The sequence below is a fragment of the Monodelphis domestica genome, chromosome 2 (genome assembly GCF_027887165.1).
Source record: "Monodelphis domestica isolate mMonDom1 chromosome 2, mMonDom1.pri, whole genome shotgun sequence".
NCBI lineage: Eukaryota > Metazoa > Chordata > Mammalia > Didelphimorphia > Didelphidae > Monodelphis > Monodelphis domestica.
In genome coordinates this window covers 274,919,538-274,936,393 of record NC_077228.1, presented here as the reverse complement: position 1 = coordinate 274,936,393, position 16,856 = coordinate 274,919,538, and the positions used below count along the sequence as shown (strand labels likewise).

General features: G+C 41.9%; 1 protein-coding gene across 3 annotated transcripts in view; it reads right to left on the bottom strand.

Annotated features, from left to right (window-relative positions):
- The window catches only part of RAB44 (RAB44, member RAS oncogene family), a 69,744-nt gene that overhangs the window by 12,494 nt on the left and 40,394 nt on the right, over positions 1 to 16,856 (bottom strand). For 2 of the 3 annotated variants that reach the window (XM_056818144.1, XM_056818142.1), the window contains 5 exons: positions 13,144 to 13,225; positions 12,383 to 12,497; positions 9,265 to 9,366; positions 8,026 to 8,102; positions 3,409 to 3,737 (listed from right to left, as the gene is read on the bottom strand). In XM_056818144.1, coding sequence (XP_056674122.1) covers positions 3,647 to 3,737; positions 8,026 to 8,102; positions 9,265 to 9,366; positions 12,383 to 12,497; positions 13,144 to 13,225 — 467 coding nt within the window. In that variant the 3' untranslated portion in view covers positions 3,409 to 3,646. Of the gene's footprint in view, positions 1 to 3,408; positions 3,738 to 8,025; positions 8,103 to 9,264; positions 9,367 to 12,382; positions 12,498 to 13,143; positions 13,226 to 16,856 lie in introns of those variants that run through there. The other variant, XM_056818143.1, reaches the window with a different exon arrangement.

Sequence of the window (16,856 nt, the reverse complement as noted above, 5' to 3'; positions counted from 1 at the left end):
TTCAAGTTTGAGTGCCCAAACTACAACTTGAAGCTGCCTGTGAGTCCCCCCCCCATCACCCCAGAAAGCAGAGGGAGGAAATGCTCACTTTGTGCTGCTGGACAGAGGGATGGAGCACTGAAAATTGTCCTCAGGGACTGGAAAGAGGGGGAATGGAGCAGTCCCCTCAGTGCCAGCTGGGCATGTGTGCCAATATTTCACCAATGCCGATATATGATGTGTTATTTAATATATAATATTTTGTGATAACATATATATAATGTATTATTTTATATTTGATATCTTGTTATTAATGGTCACTAATTAATATGCAGTGCCTAAGGACCCATATCTTGGATAGCTAAATGGCAGGATGGAGAGAGTATAGGGCTTGGAGTCAGAAAGACCTGAGTTCAAATCCAGCCTCAGATACTTATTAGCTGGGTCACCCTGGCCAAGTCACTTCACCCTGTTTACCTTGGTTTCCTCAACTGTAAAATGAGCTGGAGAAGGAAGTGGTGAACCACTCCAGGATCTCTGCCAAGAAAACTCCAAATGGGGTCACAAAGAGTCAGACCTGAATGAAAAACAACAATCTGTCCCAAGCATCTGGGAATATAGAATAAGGGGGGGGGGGTGTAAGTCTGTACTCTCAAGGAGCTTATGGTCTAACGAGGGAGAAAACGTGTTTCCTACTATGTACAAATACACTATGGGTAGGAGAAATTTAAAATAATCAACAAAGGGAATGCACAAAAGAGGTTGAGGACATAAAATTGGCCAGACTCATCGATGGAGGCAGAGGGAGATAAACTCTGCTTTTCAGTCCCTGCTTCTCCCATAAGGAGAGGAGAAGAGAGAAGTTTTGGATCATTGGCTGGGGGAGAAGGTAATGGAAAGTCAATTAGGAAAGGATAAAAGGTCTCTCAGCTCCCAAGCCAGTGCTCCAGCCAGGACCCAGCACTGTCTCTTCCCTGGCCCAGGAAGGGTCTGTCTCTGCACTGTAGTCTCATGGTTCCATAGCCTGGGGCGAAGACTTGTGCTCAACAGGCACGCAGATTTAATAAATACTGATTGTCCCACTCTCAGCTAGGACCAAGAACCACTTCAGAGGGCATCCAGAGGCCACCCGGACAATGAATGCTCCCTAAATGGAAGCTTCCTATTAAAGCTGGATGCTGTGGCTGGAGAACAGGGAGAAGAATTGTGTCATAGGCCGCCATGATTGTTTGGGCCAAGAAATACTGATTTGGATGAATTGGAATGAGAGGGGCCCTTCTCACCAATCAGAATGGGCACCAAGTCTGAACTGCAGGATATATATATATACTAAACTCTACTGGTTCCAAGGCAGAAGAGGGGTAAGGGTTGAGCAATGGGGGGGTCAAGTGACTTGCTCAAGGTCACTCAGCTGGGAAGTGTCTGAAGCTGAATTTGAAACCAAGTCCTATGGATCCACCATGCTTCCAAGCTGCCCAGGTAGAATATTGTCAATGGAATACAGTTTGACTATTTTTAAGTGTACAGTAATAAAATGAAACCTGTAGTGCCAAGTAGGGGACTTGCTTTAATGAACAGGTAAGAACAATTTGCAATTAACTAGATCAAGGAGGATAGGGACCAGTCTTTATCTAAATAGCAAATGTCCCAGGGTAAGTATTTAATGTTTGTTGAATAAATTAGCCTCTTCAGCTTAATGAGCATCCAAGTTTCAGTTCCTCTAAAATATTTAACTGGATCTAAAAATGGTTCCTTTCCTTTAAGTGGTTTAGAACCTTTTAAAGACTGTAATTTCTTTTAGAATATTAATTATCAAATCAATATAATTTATATTCATTTTATATTAATGACCCATTAATTTAATCAAGAGAAAATGAATTTAATCAACATATTAATTTAATTGATGTAATATAAAGTTAATATAATTTCTATTCATTTATATCATAATATATTAATATTGATTTAAGAATATTGATTTGAATAGGGCAACTAGATGGCACAGTGCATAGAAAGCCAGACCTGGTGGGGGCAGCTGGATAGCTCAGTGGATTGAGAGCCAGGCCTAGAGATGGGAGGTCCTGGGTTCAAATCTGGCCTCAGACACTTCTCAGCTATGTGACCCTGGGCAGGTCAGTTGACCACCATTGCTTAGCCCTTACCACTCTTCTGCCTTGGAGCCAATACACAGTATTAAGTTCAAAACCTAAGGTAAGGGTTTAAAAAAAAAAAAGAAGAAGAAAGGCAGACCTGGAGTCAGTAGGTTCTGGGTTCAAATGTGACCTCAGACAATTCCTAGTTGTATAACTGTGGGCAATTCATTTAACCCTAGTGTGTAGATTTTGACCTTCTGTCTTCAAGTTGTTACTAGGACAGAAAGTAAGGGTTAAAAAATCACATTAATTTACTTAAGCAAACTTCCTTCAAAGTACAAGAATGTATTTCAGTCCAGACCTCATCTTGATTATTAGGGCTAGGGATCAGATCTGTGATTTCATTGGTATAAGGAACTCCCCCTCAACTCGTGCAGGTTGGCACCTTCTAGGCAATTTAGAGTCTCAGAGAGTTTTCTAGAACAAATTTTTAAAAGTTAGGTGACTTGCCCAGGGTCACAAAGACAGTATTTGTCAGAATTAGGACTAGACACAAGTCTTCGGGGCCTCTCTTTCCATTATTCTATTGTTTAGTCATTTCAGTTGTGTCTGACTCTCTTCATGACCCCATTTGGAGTTTTCTTGGCAAAGATACTGGACTGGTTTACCATTTCCTTCTCCAGCTCCTTTGACAGATGAGGGAAATGAGGCAAATAGGGTGAAGTGACTCACCCAGGGTCACATGGCTAGTAAGTGCCTGAGGCCAAATTTGAACTTAAGAAAATGAGTCTTCTTGACTCCTCTCCACTGTGGCACCCAGCTGCCCTGTTTCCATTATTATAAATTCTGATTCACCACAAGTCCAATTTAGTAAAGTCTGGTTTACACATATATACATTTTTTTTTGCTGTGACCTTAACAAACATCAGCAAACATAAAGATTTCAATATACAAAGAGGACTAGAGAAAAAGAATTATATATGAAACTGTAAAACTGCTATATACAATTCCTTTAAAATTCCTATTAAATTTAACATAAAAGTATACACATTGCCCCGCTTTCTTTTGTGCATTAAAAAATGCACAAATGCACAAAAAAATGCTTCATGGAGGGGCAGAGAGGTGTCTCAGTGGATAGAGCACCAGATCTGGAGATAAGAGGTCCATGTTGAAATCTGACCTCAGACACTCCTTAACTATGTGACCCTGGGCAAGTCACTTAACCACCATTGCCCAGGCCTTGTCACTCTTCTCTACCTGGGAACCGATATTAAGTATTAATTCTAAGATAGAAGAGAGGGTTTAAAAAAATGAAAATTCAATTTTATTGAAAATAAAATGAAGATTCATTCAATTTTATTGAAAATAAAGTGAAGATTCATTCAATTTTATTGAAAATAAAATGAAAATGTTTCATGGATGCTTTTTTTTTTTAGCTCAAAATCCTTGAATTTTCATAGTTCCTCTTGCTGTCGTTGGCTGTCAAAGTCAGACAGGAAGGAGGCAGGACTGAAGGGACTGAGTCCTGCCACCATCATGTACCATGGGCTCCTCAAAGCCTGCCAGGCCCACAGAGTTCAGGAACAGCAGCCCGCCTTCTTCTTCACCTCCTTCTTCTCCAAGTCCACCAGATTGTGTCTCAATCTGTTGTCCTGTTCTTGCATTGCCCTGTGAGGGGACCCAGGGTGCGGGAGTGAGGAAATGATGGATGCCTTTGAACCTATAGATTTCAACCTTAGCATCCTAGATTCTTGGAGCTGGAAGGAAGATCAGCCAGTCTGATGCCTCCTTAAAGCTTGATTCCTTCAGAACCTTTGCCCCAAGAGTAGCCATCCATACTCAAGCTCCTACACTGTCCTATTTTATAATGTAATTGTCAATTATTGTATGTTATGCTTATGCATGTCTGATACCCATGAAGACAAGGGACTATGTCTTCACTCTTACCTATAATGACAGCTAAAGCACTGGACTTTGGCGTCAGGAAGACTTATTTTCATGAGTTCAAATCTAGCCTCAGATACTTACTAGCTGTGTGACCCTTGGCAAGTCACTTGACCCTCTTTGCCTCAGTTTCCTCATCTGTCAAATGAGCTGGAAAAGGAAACAGCAAAACACTCCAGTATCTTTATTAAGAAACCCTCAAAATGGAATCACAAAGAGTTGGATGCAACTGAAACAATTCAACAATAGGATCAAACCTAAACACCTTCAAGGACAGAGTGCTCAAGCCAAAAAGTTGGGAGTCAAGAGTCCCATAGGTTCAAATCCCTTCCTTGGTCCCTCATTCCTTGTGTTACCTTCAGCAAGTCACTCTGGGTCTCAGTTTCTTCATTAGTAAATGAGAGTTTGTGCTAGATGGCCTCTGAGGTCTGCCATTTAAAGCCCTCGACAGCTAGGCTCCTAGTCTATCTTTCTAGGATAATTCTATATACTTCTCTTGTATGAACTCTCCAGTACAGCCTTCTTGTTCACACATTCCACTCTGTCTCCTGTCTGAGAGTCTTTGCTTTGTCTGTCCTGTCTGTCTGGAATGCGCTCGCTCCTTAATCCCTCCTCTTAGCCTCTCTGGTTTCTTTCAGAACTTCATTCAAGTGCTATATTGATTGTAAGGCAGAAGATAAGGCATGGTGAAAGTTTCTTTTTTCTTTAAAACCCTGACCTTCTGTCTTAGAATCAATACTGGGTATTGGTTCCAAGGCAGAAGAGGGGTAAGGGCTAGGCAATGGGGGTCAAGTGACTTGCCCAGGGTCACCCAGTTAGGAAGTGTCTGAAACCAGATTTGAACCCAGGACCTCCCATCTGTAGTCTATACATTTCTATCCACTGAGCAACCCAGCTGCTCCCTACATGGTATTCTTTTTTTTTTCTCATTTGCTCTTTTTTTAAAACCCTTACCTTACCCCTTAGTATCACTACTGTGTATTGGTTGTAAGGCAGAAGAGCAGTAAAGGCTAGGCAATGGGGGTTAAATGACTTGCCCAGGGTCACACAGCTAGGAAGTGTCTGAGGACTGTCTCTAGTCCTGGCTCTCAATCCATTGAGAATACCCCATGGTATTCTTTTAAGTTTAAGTTTTAAGTGATGGTTAAATGACTGAGTCATACAGCTAGAAAATGTCTAAGGCCAGATTTGAACCCAGAATCTCCCATTTCTAGACCTGGCTCTCAATCTACTGAGCCACCTACCTGCTCTCCACATTGTATTCTTTTGAGAAAACTTCCTTTCAGTCCCCAAATTGATGCTCTAGTCTTGGACAACCACTATCTTCTGTACCTTCCTCTGAATACACTCCTAGTTGTCTCCTAAATTGAGAGCTGATTTTTTAAAAAAAAAAAAGATAGACAAAGCCTTCTCTGGGCTTCTCAATAGCTTAACTAGGGTAGGGGAGATGGAACAGCTGCCAAAAGTCAAGAAGACCTGGGTTCCAATCTTACCTCAGCCAATCTCTCATGTGATCCTGGACAAACCTCTCTAAACTTCCCTTCTTTCTTCTGTAAAATAAAGGGGGTCTACACCTTTACAGTGGATTCCAGATCTAAATCAAGGATCCTACATATAGAATGAACTCTGTGCCCCTAGACACTTCTCCCTTCTGAACCTCAGCGTCTCCATTTCCTTATCTGTAAAATGAGGACTTATTATCGTGTGTTAGAGAAAACAACGAAAATTCAATTTACAGGTGTTTGTTTTTTTAAAGAAATAGGGAGAAACAGTTCATGGAAGAGCAGATGGGGAGTCACCCTGGGGAGATAGAGTAGGAAATGTGAGAAGAAGTCAAGTGATGATTTAGTAGGATGGGAGAACAGAAGCTGCTAGGGAAGAGTGCCCCGGGGATCTGTCCTTGGTCCTGTACGCTTCTACATTTCCCAGCGGCTTGGAGGGAGGCAAACAGAAAATGCTTATCAACTGGACAGATGACACCAAGCTGGGAGGGAAAGCCATCGCACTGGATGACAGACTTAAGATTTGAAAAGGTCTTGGCAGGCTCGAATGATGGCCGGAATCTAAGGAAATGAAACTTAAGAATGATGGATGTAAAATCTTACACTTGGGTTAAAAAAAAAAACCAACATTTACAAGCACAAACTTGATTATATGCAAAAGACCTGGGAGTTTGGGTGGGTTGAAAGCTCATTGAAGGACTTTCACGGGTTGTTCCAGAACTAAGAAGCACTGGGGGAAGTTACAGAAAGGAAGATTTCAGCTCCATGTTAAGAGAGCATCCCAGCAATGTTCAGTTCAGTCATTTGTTTTTTCAGCAATGTCTGACTCTCCATGACTCCATTTGGTGTTTTCTTGGCAAAGCTACTGAAGTGGTTTGCCTTTTCCTTCTCCAGCTCATTTTATAGAAGAGATGGGGAAGAAATAAAAAAGGGAAGAAACCAGGTGAAAAGGAGAAAAAAGAAGGAAAGGGGTAAGGAAAAGGGAGGAGACCAGGAAAAAGGGAGAGTAAGTGGTATAACAAAACGGCCCCAAAGGCCAATATAATCTCAGGGTTAAAGGAGGGGCAGGGCATAGAAATAGAGATGTGATAGCTCCTGCCTCCCCCACTATTGCCTCTGCCACAATCACTACATTCTATGCTGCTCAGACCACATTTGAAATATCTCATTCAGTTCAGCTCACCACATTCTTCATGAGAAACTGGAGGAAAGCAACCAGGAGGTTGAAGGACCAGGAGAGGATGCTGGATTTGGAGTCAAAATAGCTGAATTCAAATTCTTGGGGAAAGCACTTCATTTCTTTGTGCCTCAGTTTCCCCATCTGCAAAATGGGAGGGGCATGGATGAAATGGTCTATACCCTCTAGTCCTTAAAAATATGATTTCATGATGCTATGAGTTTTTGAACTGAGGATAGTTAACCTGACAAAGAGAAACTTTTAGAGGGGAATAGAATAGCTGTTTTCAAGTCACTGAAGAACTTTCATGGTATGGGAGGATTGCAGATTATTCCTGAACTAGGAGCTACTGGTGAAAGTTAGAGGAAGGGAAATCTCAGCTCCATATCAGGAAAACATCCCAGCAATTTTCAATTCAGTCATTTTTCAATAATGTCTGACTCTCTGTGATTCCCATTTGGAGTTTTCTTGGCAAAGATACTGGAATGGTTTTGGCATTTCCTTCTCCAGCTCTTCTTACAGATGAAGAAACCAAGGCAAACAGTGTAATGTGACTTGCCCAGGATCACACACCTAGTAAGTGTCTGAGATCAGATCTTCTTGACTCTAGGTCCACAGCTGTATCCATCAATGGGGTATAGTAGGTACCACAGGTATTGTTATCCACATTTTACAAATGAGGAAGCTAAGGTCAAGTGAAGTTAAATGATTCCAATCAGCAAATATTTAGTAAGTATTTACTTTGTGTCAGGCACTGAGAATACAAAGACAGTCTCTTGCTTTCAAGAAACTTGCATTCTCCTTGAGACACATATGCACACACATATATATGATCGGCAAGAAGTCTAAAGCATTCTATAAAGTACTATTTTAATATTTAATATTTTAATAACATAATCCTAATGACTTGGTAAAATCACCTTCTTATCCTCTCTTTTGTTCATTTGTTAACAATCATGTCTGACTCTGTGATCCCATTTGGGGTTTTCTTGACAAACATACTGAAGTGGTTTGCTATGTCCTTCTCTAGCTAATTTGACAGATGAGGAAACTGAGGTCAACAGGGTAAAGCAACTTGTGTAAGGTCACCTAGCTAGTAAGTGTCTGAGGCTGGATTGGAACTCAGGTCTTCCTGACTCCAGGTCCGATGCCCTAACCACTAAGCAATCTAACTCCCCTGTAAATTCCCTCCAATTCACCTGAACCCTCAAGCCCACCCTATACATAAATGCTTCCACACACACACACACACACACACTCTTATACCCACAAGCAGGACACGTGCCAGGATGGGATCCTGTTGTAAAGCAATTTGGAGACAGGTTATACTCACCTGGCTAATGTCACAATGGGCTCTAAGATATTATGTCCCAAGGCAGCACTGCATTCTCCAAAGGCAACCCCAATTTCCTGCAAGACCAAACCAAAACACAGGATACTATGGTCTTGGGTATGAGCTAGGGAACACCATAGAGAGAGAGCTAATATCTGTTCTCAATGGTCAGTCTGGAGCTGACCAACAGTTTTTAGAATGAGGGACTAGAAGGCTAAGTCAGAGGAACAGGATACTGCTACTGTCATGAAACTGAGGCATGAAGAAGAATCGTGGCCCTAAATCCCTTCTCAGACAATCATGGTACCTGAAATACCAACATTAGACTTATCTTGTTGGGTGGAAACATTGGTTCTAAAGGGTCGCTATTGGGATGCCCTCCAATTGGGGAATGGCTGAACAAATTGTGGTATATGTTGGTGATGGAATACTATTGTGCTCAAAGGAATAATAAAGTGGAGGAATTCCATGGAGACTGGAACGACTTCCAGGAAGTGATGCAGAGTGAACAGAGCAGAGCCAGGAGAACAATGTACACAGAGACTGATACATTGTGGTACAATCGAATATAATAGACTTCTCTAGTAGCAGCAATGCAATGCTCCAGGACAATTCTGAGGGACTCATGAGAAAGAACTGTGGGAGTAAAAACACAGAAGAAAAACAACTGCTTGATCACACGGATTCATGGGGACATGATTGGGGATGTAGACTCTAAGCGATCATCCTAGTGAAAATATCAATAATATTTAGAGAAGTAGAGTGATCTACTCAAGGCTACACAGGGAGTTGGTTAAAAAATAAAAATAAAAAGCTAGGTTATGAATCCAGATCTGATTTTAAAACCATTGCTATCTCTACTGTACCATACTCCCTCTTCTCCTAGCTCCTGCACAGCCCTAGATGCTAGGGACCTTACAGTATAGATCTTGTTTTGATTTCCCCTTGGGTGGTCATAACTCAGGGGCAGTTCTGCCCTCATCTCACAGGAACTGGCCCTTCTCTTTAGTTCTAATGACAGGCATATTGGGGCAGCTAGGTGGCACAATGGATAGAGTGCCAGACCTGGAAATAGGAGAGCCTGAGTTCAAATATGGCCTTAAGACAGTTCCTAGTCACTTAATCCCAATTGCTTTGCTCCTGGCCTTCTGTCTTGGAATGTTGTTAAGGCAGAAAATTGTAGTAAAAACAATAAAACTAAAAGCTGGATGTGTCTGGGAAGCTCACTAGGACACTTACCTTAGCCAGGAGCTGTCCATTCTCGGTGGACACCTGCCTCTCCTCCACACAGTCTGTCTTGTTCCCCAGGAGGAGGATAGCAACATCATCAGCTCCTGCTTCCTGCAGTACAACACATTATTTTGGTTTGGAGAAAGATGGCACAGTTTCCTTTCTCAGGAACACCCAAAGACTCTCCTTAACACTCCATGTCATGAGCTCAAGGGCAGATTTGGGAAGGAAGAGGGACAGGTTGAAGACTAGGCAGAAGTAGGGTAGGTAGATCTAAGCCATCAGGAAGCTAAGCCTGGGTAGCTGGGTGGCTCAGTGGATTGAGAGCCAGGCCCAGAGACAGGAGGTCCTGGGTGCAAATATGACCACAGACAATTCCTAGCTGTGTGACCCTGGGCAAGTCACTTAACCCCCATTGCCTAGCCCATACCACTCTTCTGCCTTAGAAACAATACACAGTATTGATTCTAAGATGGAAGGTAAGGGTTTAAATAAATAATAATTTTTTAAAAGAAGCTAAGTCTATCCTACTTACCCACTCTGAGCCTCTGCTTTTACTCATTTGCCCCACTCTGCTCCAGTCAGGGCTATTTATTAACTGTCTGTCCCCTACCTTCCTTCCTTCTTTCCTTCCTTCCTTTCCTCCTTCCCTCCTTTCTTTCTTTCTCTTTCTTCCTTTCTTTGTTTCTTTCCTTCCTTTCTACTTCCTTCTCCTTCCATCCCTCTTTTTCTTTCTTCATTTATTTATTTATTCTTTTCTTCCTTCCTTCTTTCCTTTCTTCCTTCCTTTCTACTTTCCTCCTTCTTTTCCTTCCTTTCCTTCCCTTCCTTTCTTTTCTTTCTTCCCTTCCTTTCTTCCTTTTTTACTTTTTTTCCTTCCTCTTTTTCTTTCTTTCCTTCCTTCCTTCTTTTATGTCTTTCTTTAAAAAAAAAAGTTCTTACCTTCTGCATTAGTATCAATTCTAAGACAGAAGAGTAGCAAGGGCTAACCAATTAGAGTTAAGTGTCTTGCCCAGAGTCACACTGTTAGGAAGAATCAGGTTCTCCTGACTCTTAGCCTGGCTGCCCCCACTAAGTTCTTTCTGCCTTTATGATCCTTGCCCAGGTTTCTTGTCTCCCTAGAGTCTTCATTATCCTCAATGGTCTTGGGTCTTGCTCTTTATAGGTGGAAAACATACTGAATAGTAGACAGCTGGAAGCAAAATGTGGCCCCTCCACTGGGCAATGCCTGAACATCTGGTGGCATATGAATGTGTGGGGATATTATTTCACTATAAGATGAATATAAGGAATTCAGGGAAATCTGGCCAGACTCGTTTGAAGTGACCCGGAATGGCGTGAGGGGAACCAGGAGCATGATGTATGCAATGACCACAGCAATATGAAGAAAAACAACATGGAAAGTCTTTGGCACTCTGATCCACAGTGGCTGAACATGATGACTTCAGGAGACTGGCAGTAAAGGGTGCCTCTCCCTTCTCTTGGCAGAGAGCTGATGGATTTGGGGAGCAGAAGGAGACCTGCATTCTCATTCACGGCCAGTGTATTGATTTGTGTTGTTTGACTATAATGACTTGTTACAAGGGAGGGTTTCTATGGGTGGGGGCGGGGGATTTTATTAAGTCCTTGTTAAATTTAATATGCCCTTTAAGAAAAACAAACTGTACACAGCAGCAGTTCATAGTTTCATACACAATCCTCGTCTTTGTTCTTTGTATATCAGAATGTCTGTGTTTATTGATGATAGCTAAGTTTATAATTTTAAAAAACGATGTTTAAAAAAAGTGTCCCGGACCTGGAAAAATTCTTTGCCACTACTTTGCCACATTCTTTGCCACTACTTGCTCTCCTCGTGTTCACTTCTTAGTGCATAGTACCCCGGTCCTGAGACTGATCTCTCCAAAGTTACCAAAGATCTTTCCATTATTGAATCCAATGGCTTTTTTTCAGTCCTCATCCTTCCTGACCTCACTATTGACCACCCAGCTGCCTCCTTAGGATGCTTCTCTCAGTTTTAATTATCCCACCCTCCCCTGATCCTCCTCTCTGTCTGACCACTCTTCCATCTGAGTCATCATCCATTCCTAACCCATGGATGTCCCCCAAGCCTTTGTCCTAGACCCTCTTCTCCTCATTCTCCCAACATTCTCCCTCTTGGTGACCTCATTAGCTCCTGTGGGTTTGACTAATAATTCCACGAGATGATTCCTAGTTCTTATCTCTCTCCTGAGCTCCTGTCCTGCTTCCATCACAAACCAATTATTGAGCAATGCCACTTTGTGGCTTCATAAGCATCCTAAACTCAACATGTCCAAAACAGAATCCATGGTCTTCCTCCTGAAACTTGCCATCACCTCTCTACTTCTCTGGGTTTTTTTTTAACCTTATGGCTTAGAACTGGTACTCAGTATTGGTTCCAAGGCAGAAGAGCACAGAAGAGCTAGGCAATTGGAGTTAAGTGACTTGGCTAGGTTCATACAGCTAAGAAGTGTTTGAGACTGATTTGAACTCAGGACCTTCCATCTCTGGGCCTGGCTCTTTCCACTGAGCCTCCTAGCTGCTCCCTGTATATAAATGTATGCTTCTATGTATGTGTGTAAGTGCATGTGTGTGTGTATATATAAAATGTTTGTGAATAGATTCAAGCATGTACATATCCTTTCTCCTCAAACAGAACAGAACCCCCTTGAGGGCAGGAATCATGGGTTTTCCTAGATACCCTTCAGTAAGCAGCCCAGAGTTGGAGATAGAACAGAGCCACAATAAAGTCTTAGTGCTCAATTGATTAGAAAATTGGGGTGGAATGAGTCTGCCTGTCACTCACCCTTGTGCAGGAGTCTCTGGGAAAACCTAGAAGAGGGTATTTTGACTATACCTAGAGCTAATGTCAAGTGGATAATAATCACAGGATGGGTAGGAAATTGTTTTTGTCTAGGGCTCCACTGAGTGGTTGTGGCTTCATAGTATTCATCCTGTTTTCAGCTCCCACTTTCTATTTGGAGAGCAAGGACACCTGCTCCCTCTTTTGTCAAAGCCATGTTCCTGATAGGGAAAGGAAGCGAATAGCAAATAGATGCCCTGCTGGCCCCCTCCTGCCAGGACCAGCCTTGGCAGCAGCCCCACTCACCTGGAGGCAATCAAGCCAGTAGCGCACATGAAGGAAGCTTTCTGGGCAGGTGACATCATACATGAGCACGATACCATCAGCTTTCCGGAGAAACTGCTTGGTTATGCTGTGGTACCTATCAGAAGATTCCTAGTGAGACCCAGACTGCCTTGGGCATCTATAAATCTTAGCTCTGAGAGTTGGAAGGGCACACAAGAGATTCTCATTTGATTTATCCCTCTGCCACTGGGTAGATAAATTATTACTAGGAGGACTCTGAAGCCTTGGGAAGCTGTGATGTATCGTAGGATATAGAACAGAAAACGACTCATTTTATGGATGAAGGAATGAGAGAAGGGAAATGACTTGCCTCTGCTGAGATAGAACACCCTAGAACTTAATGGTTCCTCCAGCAGAGCACTGGATTTAGAATAAAAAAACCTTGGTTCAAATCTCAATTCTTGCTATTCACTACCTGCCTTATTTTGGGCAAGTCCTTTGACCTCTTTGGGCTTCTGTTTACTTGCCTATAAAATGAGAGGGTTGCTATGGATGGTCTCTGAGGCCCTTTCCATCTCCAAATCTAAGATTCTAAAAGACCCAGAAGTCCATGACCAAACCTAACACCTGTCTTCTATCATGGGTGTCTTTTCCTTTGTGGGTCCTGTTTTCCTAGGACCATGCCTTCTTGCTCTTTGCTGACCTTCCCTCCCTCCCTCCCCTCATCCCTGAGTCCAAACTAGGGACCCCATGGGAGTCAGAAGATAAAGAAGCCTCATTACCTCTCCTGTCCCGCTGTGTCCCAGAGCTGCAATGCAAACCGTCTATTGTCCACCACCAGGTTTTTGATCTGATAATCCATCCCTAGGACACATCAGAGAGATGAGGGATGGGGACCCATTCAGAGTTCAGCCCTAGAGCCATGATGGTGAATCTATGGCACACATGCCAAAGATGGCACACAGAGACCTCTCTGTGGGCATGCATGCCATCACCCACCAGAGTTATTTATCAGAAAGGCAGCTGGACTTAGACAGAGCTGCTCCCTTCCCCTTCTCCATGCATGCCTCTCTCATCACCCACCCTTCTGCCCAGCAGCCCAATGGGAGTGCACCTTCCCTCCCTTTTTCCTTCCCCTGTCTAGGGTAAGGGGGAAGGGTGGCACTTGGTCTCTGGGTGGAGAATGGCACGTGGTCTCTAAAAGGTTTACCTTCTCTACCCTAGAGGCTAGAGTCCTGGACAGAGTCAGAAAGACCTGAGCTTAAATTCTACCTCAGACACCTAAGTGTGTGGCCCTGAGCAAGTGACTAAACCTCTCCCAGCCTCAATTAGCTTCTCTGTAAAATGGGTGTAATCATAGCAACTACCTTCACAGGAATCTTATGAGAATCAAATGATAATAATTTTTTAAACTCTTTGAAAACCTTAAAACTCTATATAAGTGGGAGTAACTACTATTATTACCAAATTCCAATAGTAATTCTCAGTGACCCCGCTTAGAATGAAATCTCAATCAATCAATATGCTTTTATTGAGCATGTACTATGTAATAGGCCTGAATTCGAATCCTGTCAAAGATACTTCCTAGCTGTGTGGCCCTGGGCAAGTTTCTTTATCTTGTTTGCCTCAGTCTCCTCATTTGTAAAATGAGCTGGAGAAGGAAATGGCAAACCACTCCAGTATCTTTGCCAAGAAAACCCCAAATGGGGTCATGAAGAAACAATAAAAATGACAAATCCCAGTGAATGTATGGAATCACAGGGTCTTGGATTCAGAACTTGACAGAATCTCAGAGGTCATCTAGATCAAGTCCCTCATTTTATAGATGAGGAAATAGAGACCCATTTCTTTCCATACAGAGACAAAGGGGGGGGGTTGAGGAAGGCAGGGAGGGGGGGGGAATGTCAGGAATAGAGATTTAAACCCGAGTCCTCTGAATCTCCAAACAACTAGATGGTACAGTGGATAAAGTGCCAGGCCTGGAGTCAGGAAGACCTACATTGAAATCCAGCCCCAGATACTTTCTAACTGTGCAACCCTAGACAAGTCACTTCACCCTGTTGACCTCAGCTTCCTCATCTGTCAAATGAGCTGGAGAAGGAGATGGCAAACCACTGGCTGTGTGACCCTGGACAAGTCACTTCACCCTGTTTGACTCAGTTTCCTCATCTACCAAATGAGCTGGAGAAGGAAATGGCAAACCAGTCCAGTATCTTGGCCAAGAAAACCCCAAATGGGGTCACAAGGAGTCAGACACGACTGAGAACAACAACCTGTATCCGGACTGTGCTACGTGCTGAGGATACAGAGGCAAAAGGGAGACAGTTCCTCTGTTTGAGGAGCTTACAGTGGAGAGAGGGGAGACAACACAGCTGTTAGCAGTGCCTTCCCCATTCCAATAACCTCATCCCTATTCTATATACACCCTCAAAATAAATATTTGCAAATGTATATATATGTAGATATACAATATATGTGTGTGTACACACATAACGGATATGCATGGATACACAGAAGCGTGGGAGTGCATATTCATGGATTCAGGACCCTTGAGGTGGGTGAGAGCACTGCCCGCAGACACCGGTCAGGGAAGGCTTTGGGGCTTCTCAGTAGAAGGCAGCCCTTGAACTGAGCAGAGAAGGGAAAGGAGAAATTCTGGGTGGTTAAGAGGGATTCCTTTGCAGCCGTGGGGTCCATACATCCAGGACAAAGAGACTGAGAGGAGAGATGAATCCCTAGATCAGCCCTGGTGGAATTATTGTTGTTGGGGCATTTCAGTGGTGTCTGTCTCTCTGTGACCCCACTTGGGTTTTTTTCAGCAGAGATACTGGAGTGGGGGGGCAGCTGGGTGGCTCAGTGAGTGGAGAGCCAGGCCCAGGGAAGGGGGTCCTGGGTAAAAATCTAGCCTTAGACAATTCCTAATTGTGTGACCCTGGGTAAGTCACTTAACCTCCATTGCCTAGCCCTTACCATTTGTCTGCCTTAGAACCAATACATACATAATATTACTTCTAAGACAGAAGGCAAGATTAAAAAAAAAAAGGACTGGAATGATTTGCCATTTCCTTCTCCAATGCATTTTATAGATGAGGAAATCAAGGCAAATAGGGCAAAATGACTTGCCCAGGGTCACACAACTAATAAATGTCTGAAGCTGGATTTGAACTCAAGAAGTCTTCCTGACTCCAGGCCCAACCCCCAATCCACCACACCAAAAATACATTGGAAGGGACTTTATAGGTTATCTGCTCCTGTCCTTGTAATCCTTTTTTGTACAAAGGGCAATATGGAGGCCAAGAAGGGGAAAGTGAGGGGAGCTTTCTGCTCTGAGGGATCTCTCCCCATTTCTCTCTGGGCATCTAATTCTTCCTGTCCTTCAAGGCCCTGATCAAGCCCCCTCCTGAGGGCTCCAAGATGGCCTCTCTCTGCTCCCAGAGTCCTGATTGCTGCTCCTTCAAGCTTGTGACAGTCAGGGCAGGAGGCTGATTTGAGGAGCCTCTATCTTGGCATGATTGTGGCACCCCTGATGGGACTGTGAGCTCTAGCAGGCCAGGGACCCTGTCACACCTCTTCCTCCCACTGAGGAGAATGCCTCGACAGTCTGTTGGGTGAGTGAAGGAGGCAGGAGTCTAGTCTAGTCTAGTCTAGATCACGCCTCCATGCAACTCCAAACTCTCCCTACATACATAATGGACTTGGAGATGGAGTCCAAATATAGATATTTATATACATATACATGTATTTACATAAATATATAATATAAAACAACATATATATTTCTATAAATATATAATAAACATAATATATGCAAATATATTCTATAGATATATAAATATGCACTACATACACACATATCTATATACATCATGATATATTATGAATAAATTATAATATAAAATATCTGTATTATTATGTAAATATAGTTATTATGTAACCAAAATATATATTTTCTATCTGCATATAATTTATTTATGACTTAAATATATATTTATATCTATATTTTATACATATGTATATTTATGTGTATATTTATATATTTTTATATATTTGTATATATGTATAATATACATTTATGTATATATTTTACATTTATTTATATAATATATTTATGCCTATATTTTACATTTAGGTCTATAATGTGTATTTATGTATATAATTTATGTCTGTATGTTATAGTTATGTCTACATTTTATATTTATGTCTATAAGATATTTATATTTATGTATATAATTTATTTATGTATATATTTTAAATTTATGTCTATAATATATATGTATATAAGATATTTATGCCTATATTTTATATTTATGTATATAATTTATTTATGTCTGTATTTTATATTTATGTCTATAATATATATTTATGTATATAATATATTTGTGCCTGTATTTTATATGTATGCATGTAATTTATTTATATCTATATGTTATATTTATGTCTATATTTATACCTATATTTATATTTATGTCTATAATATATTTATTTGTCTATATCT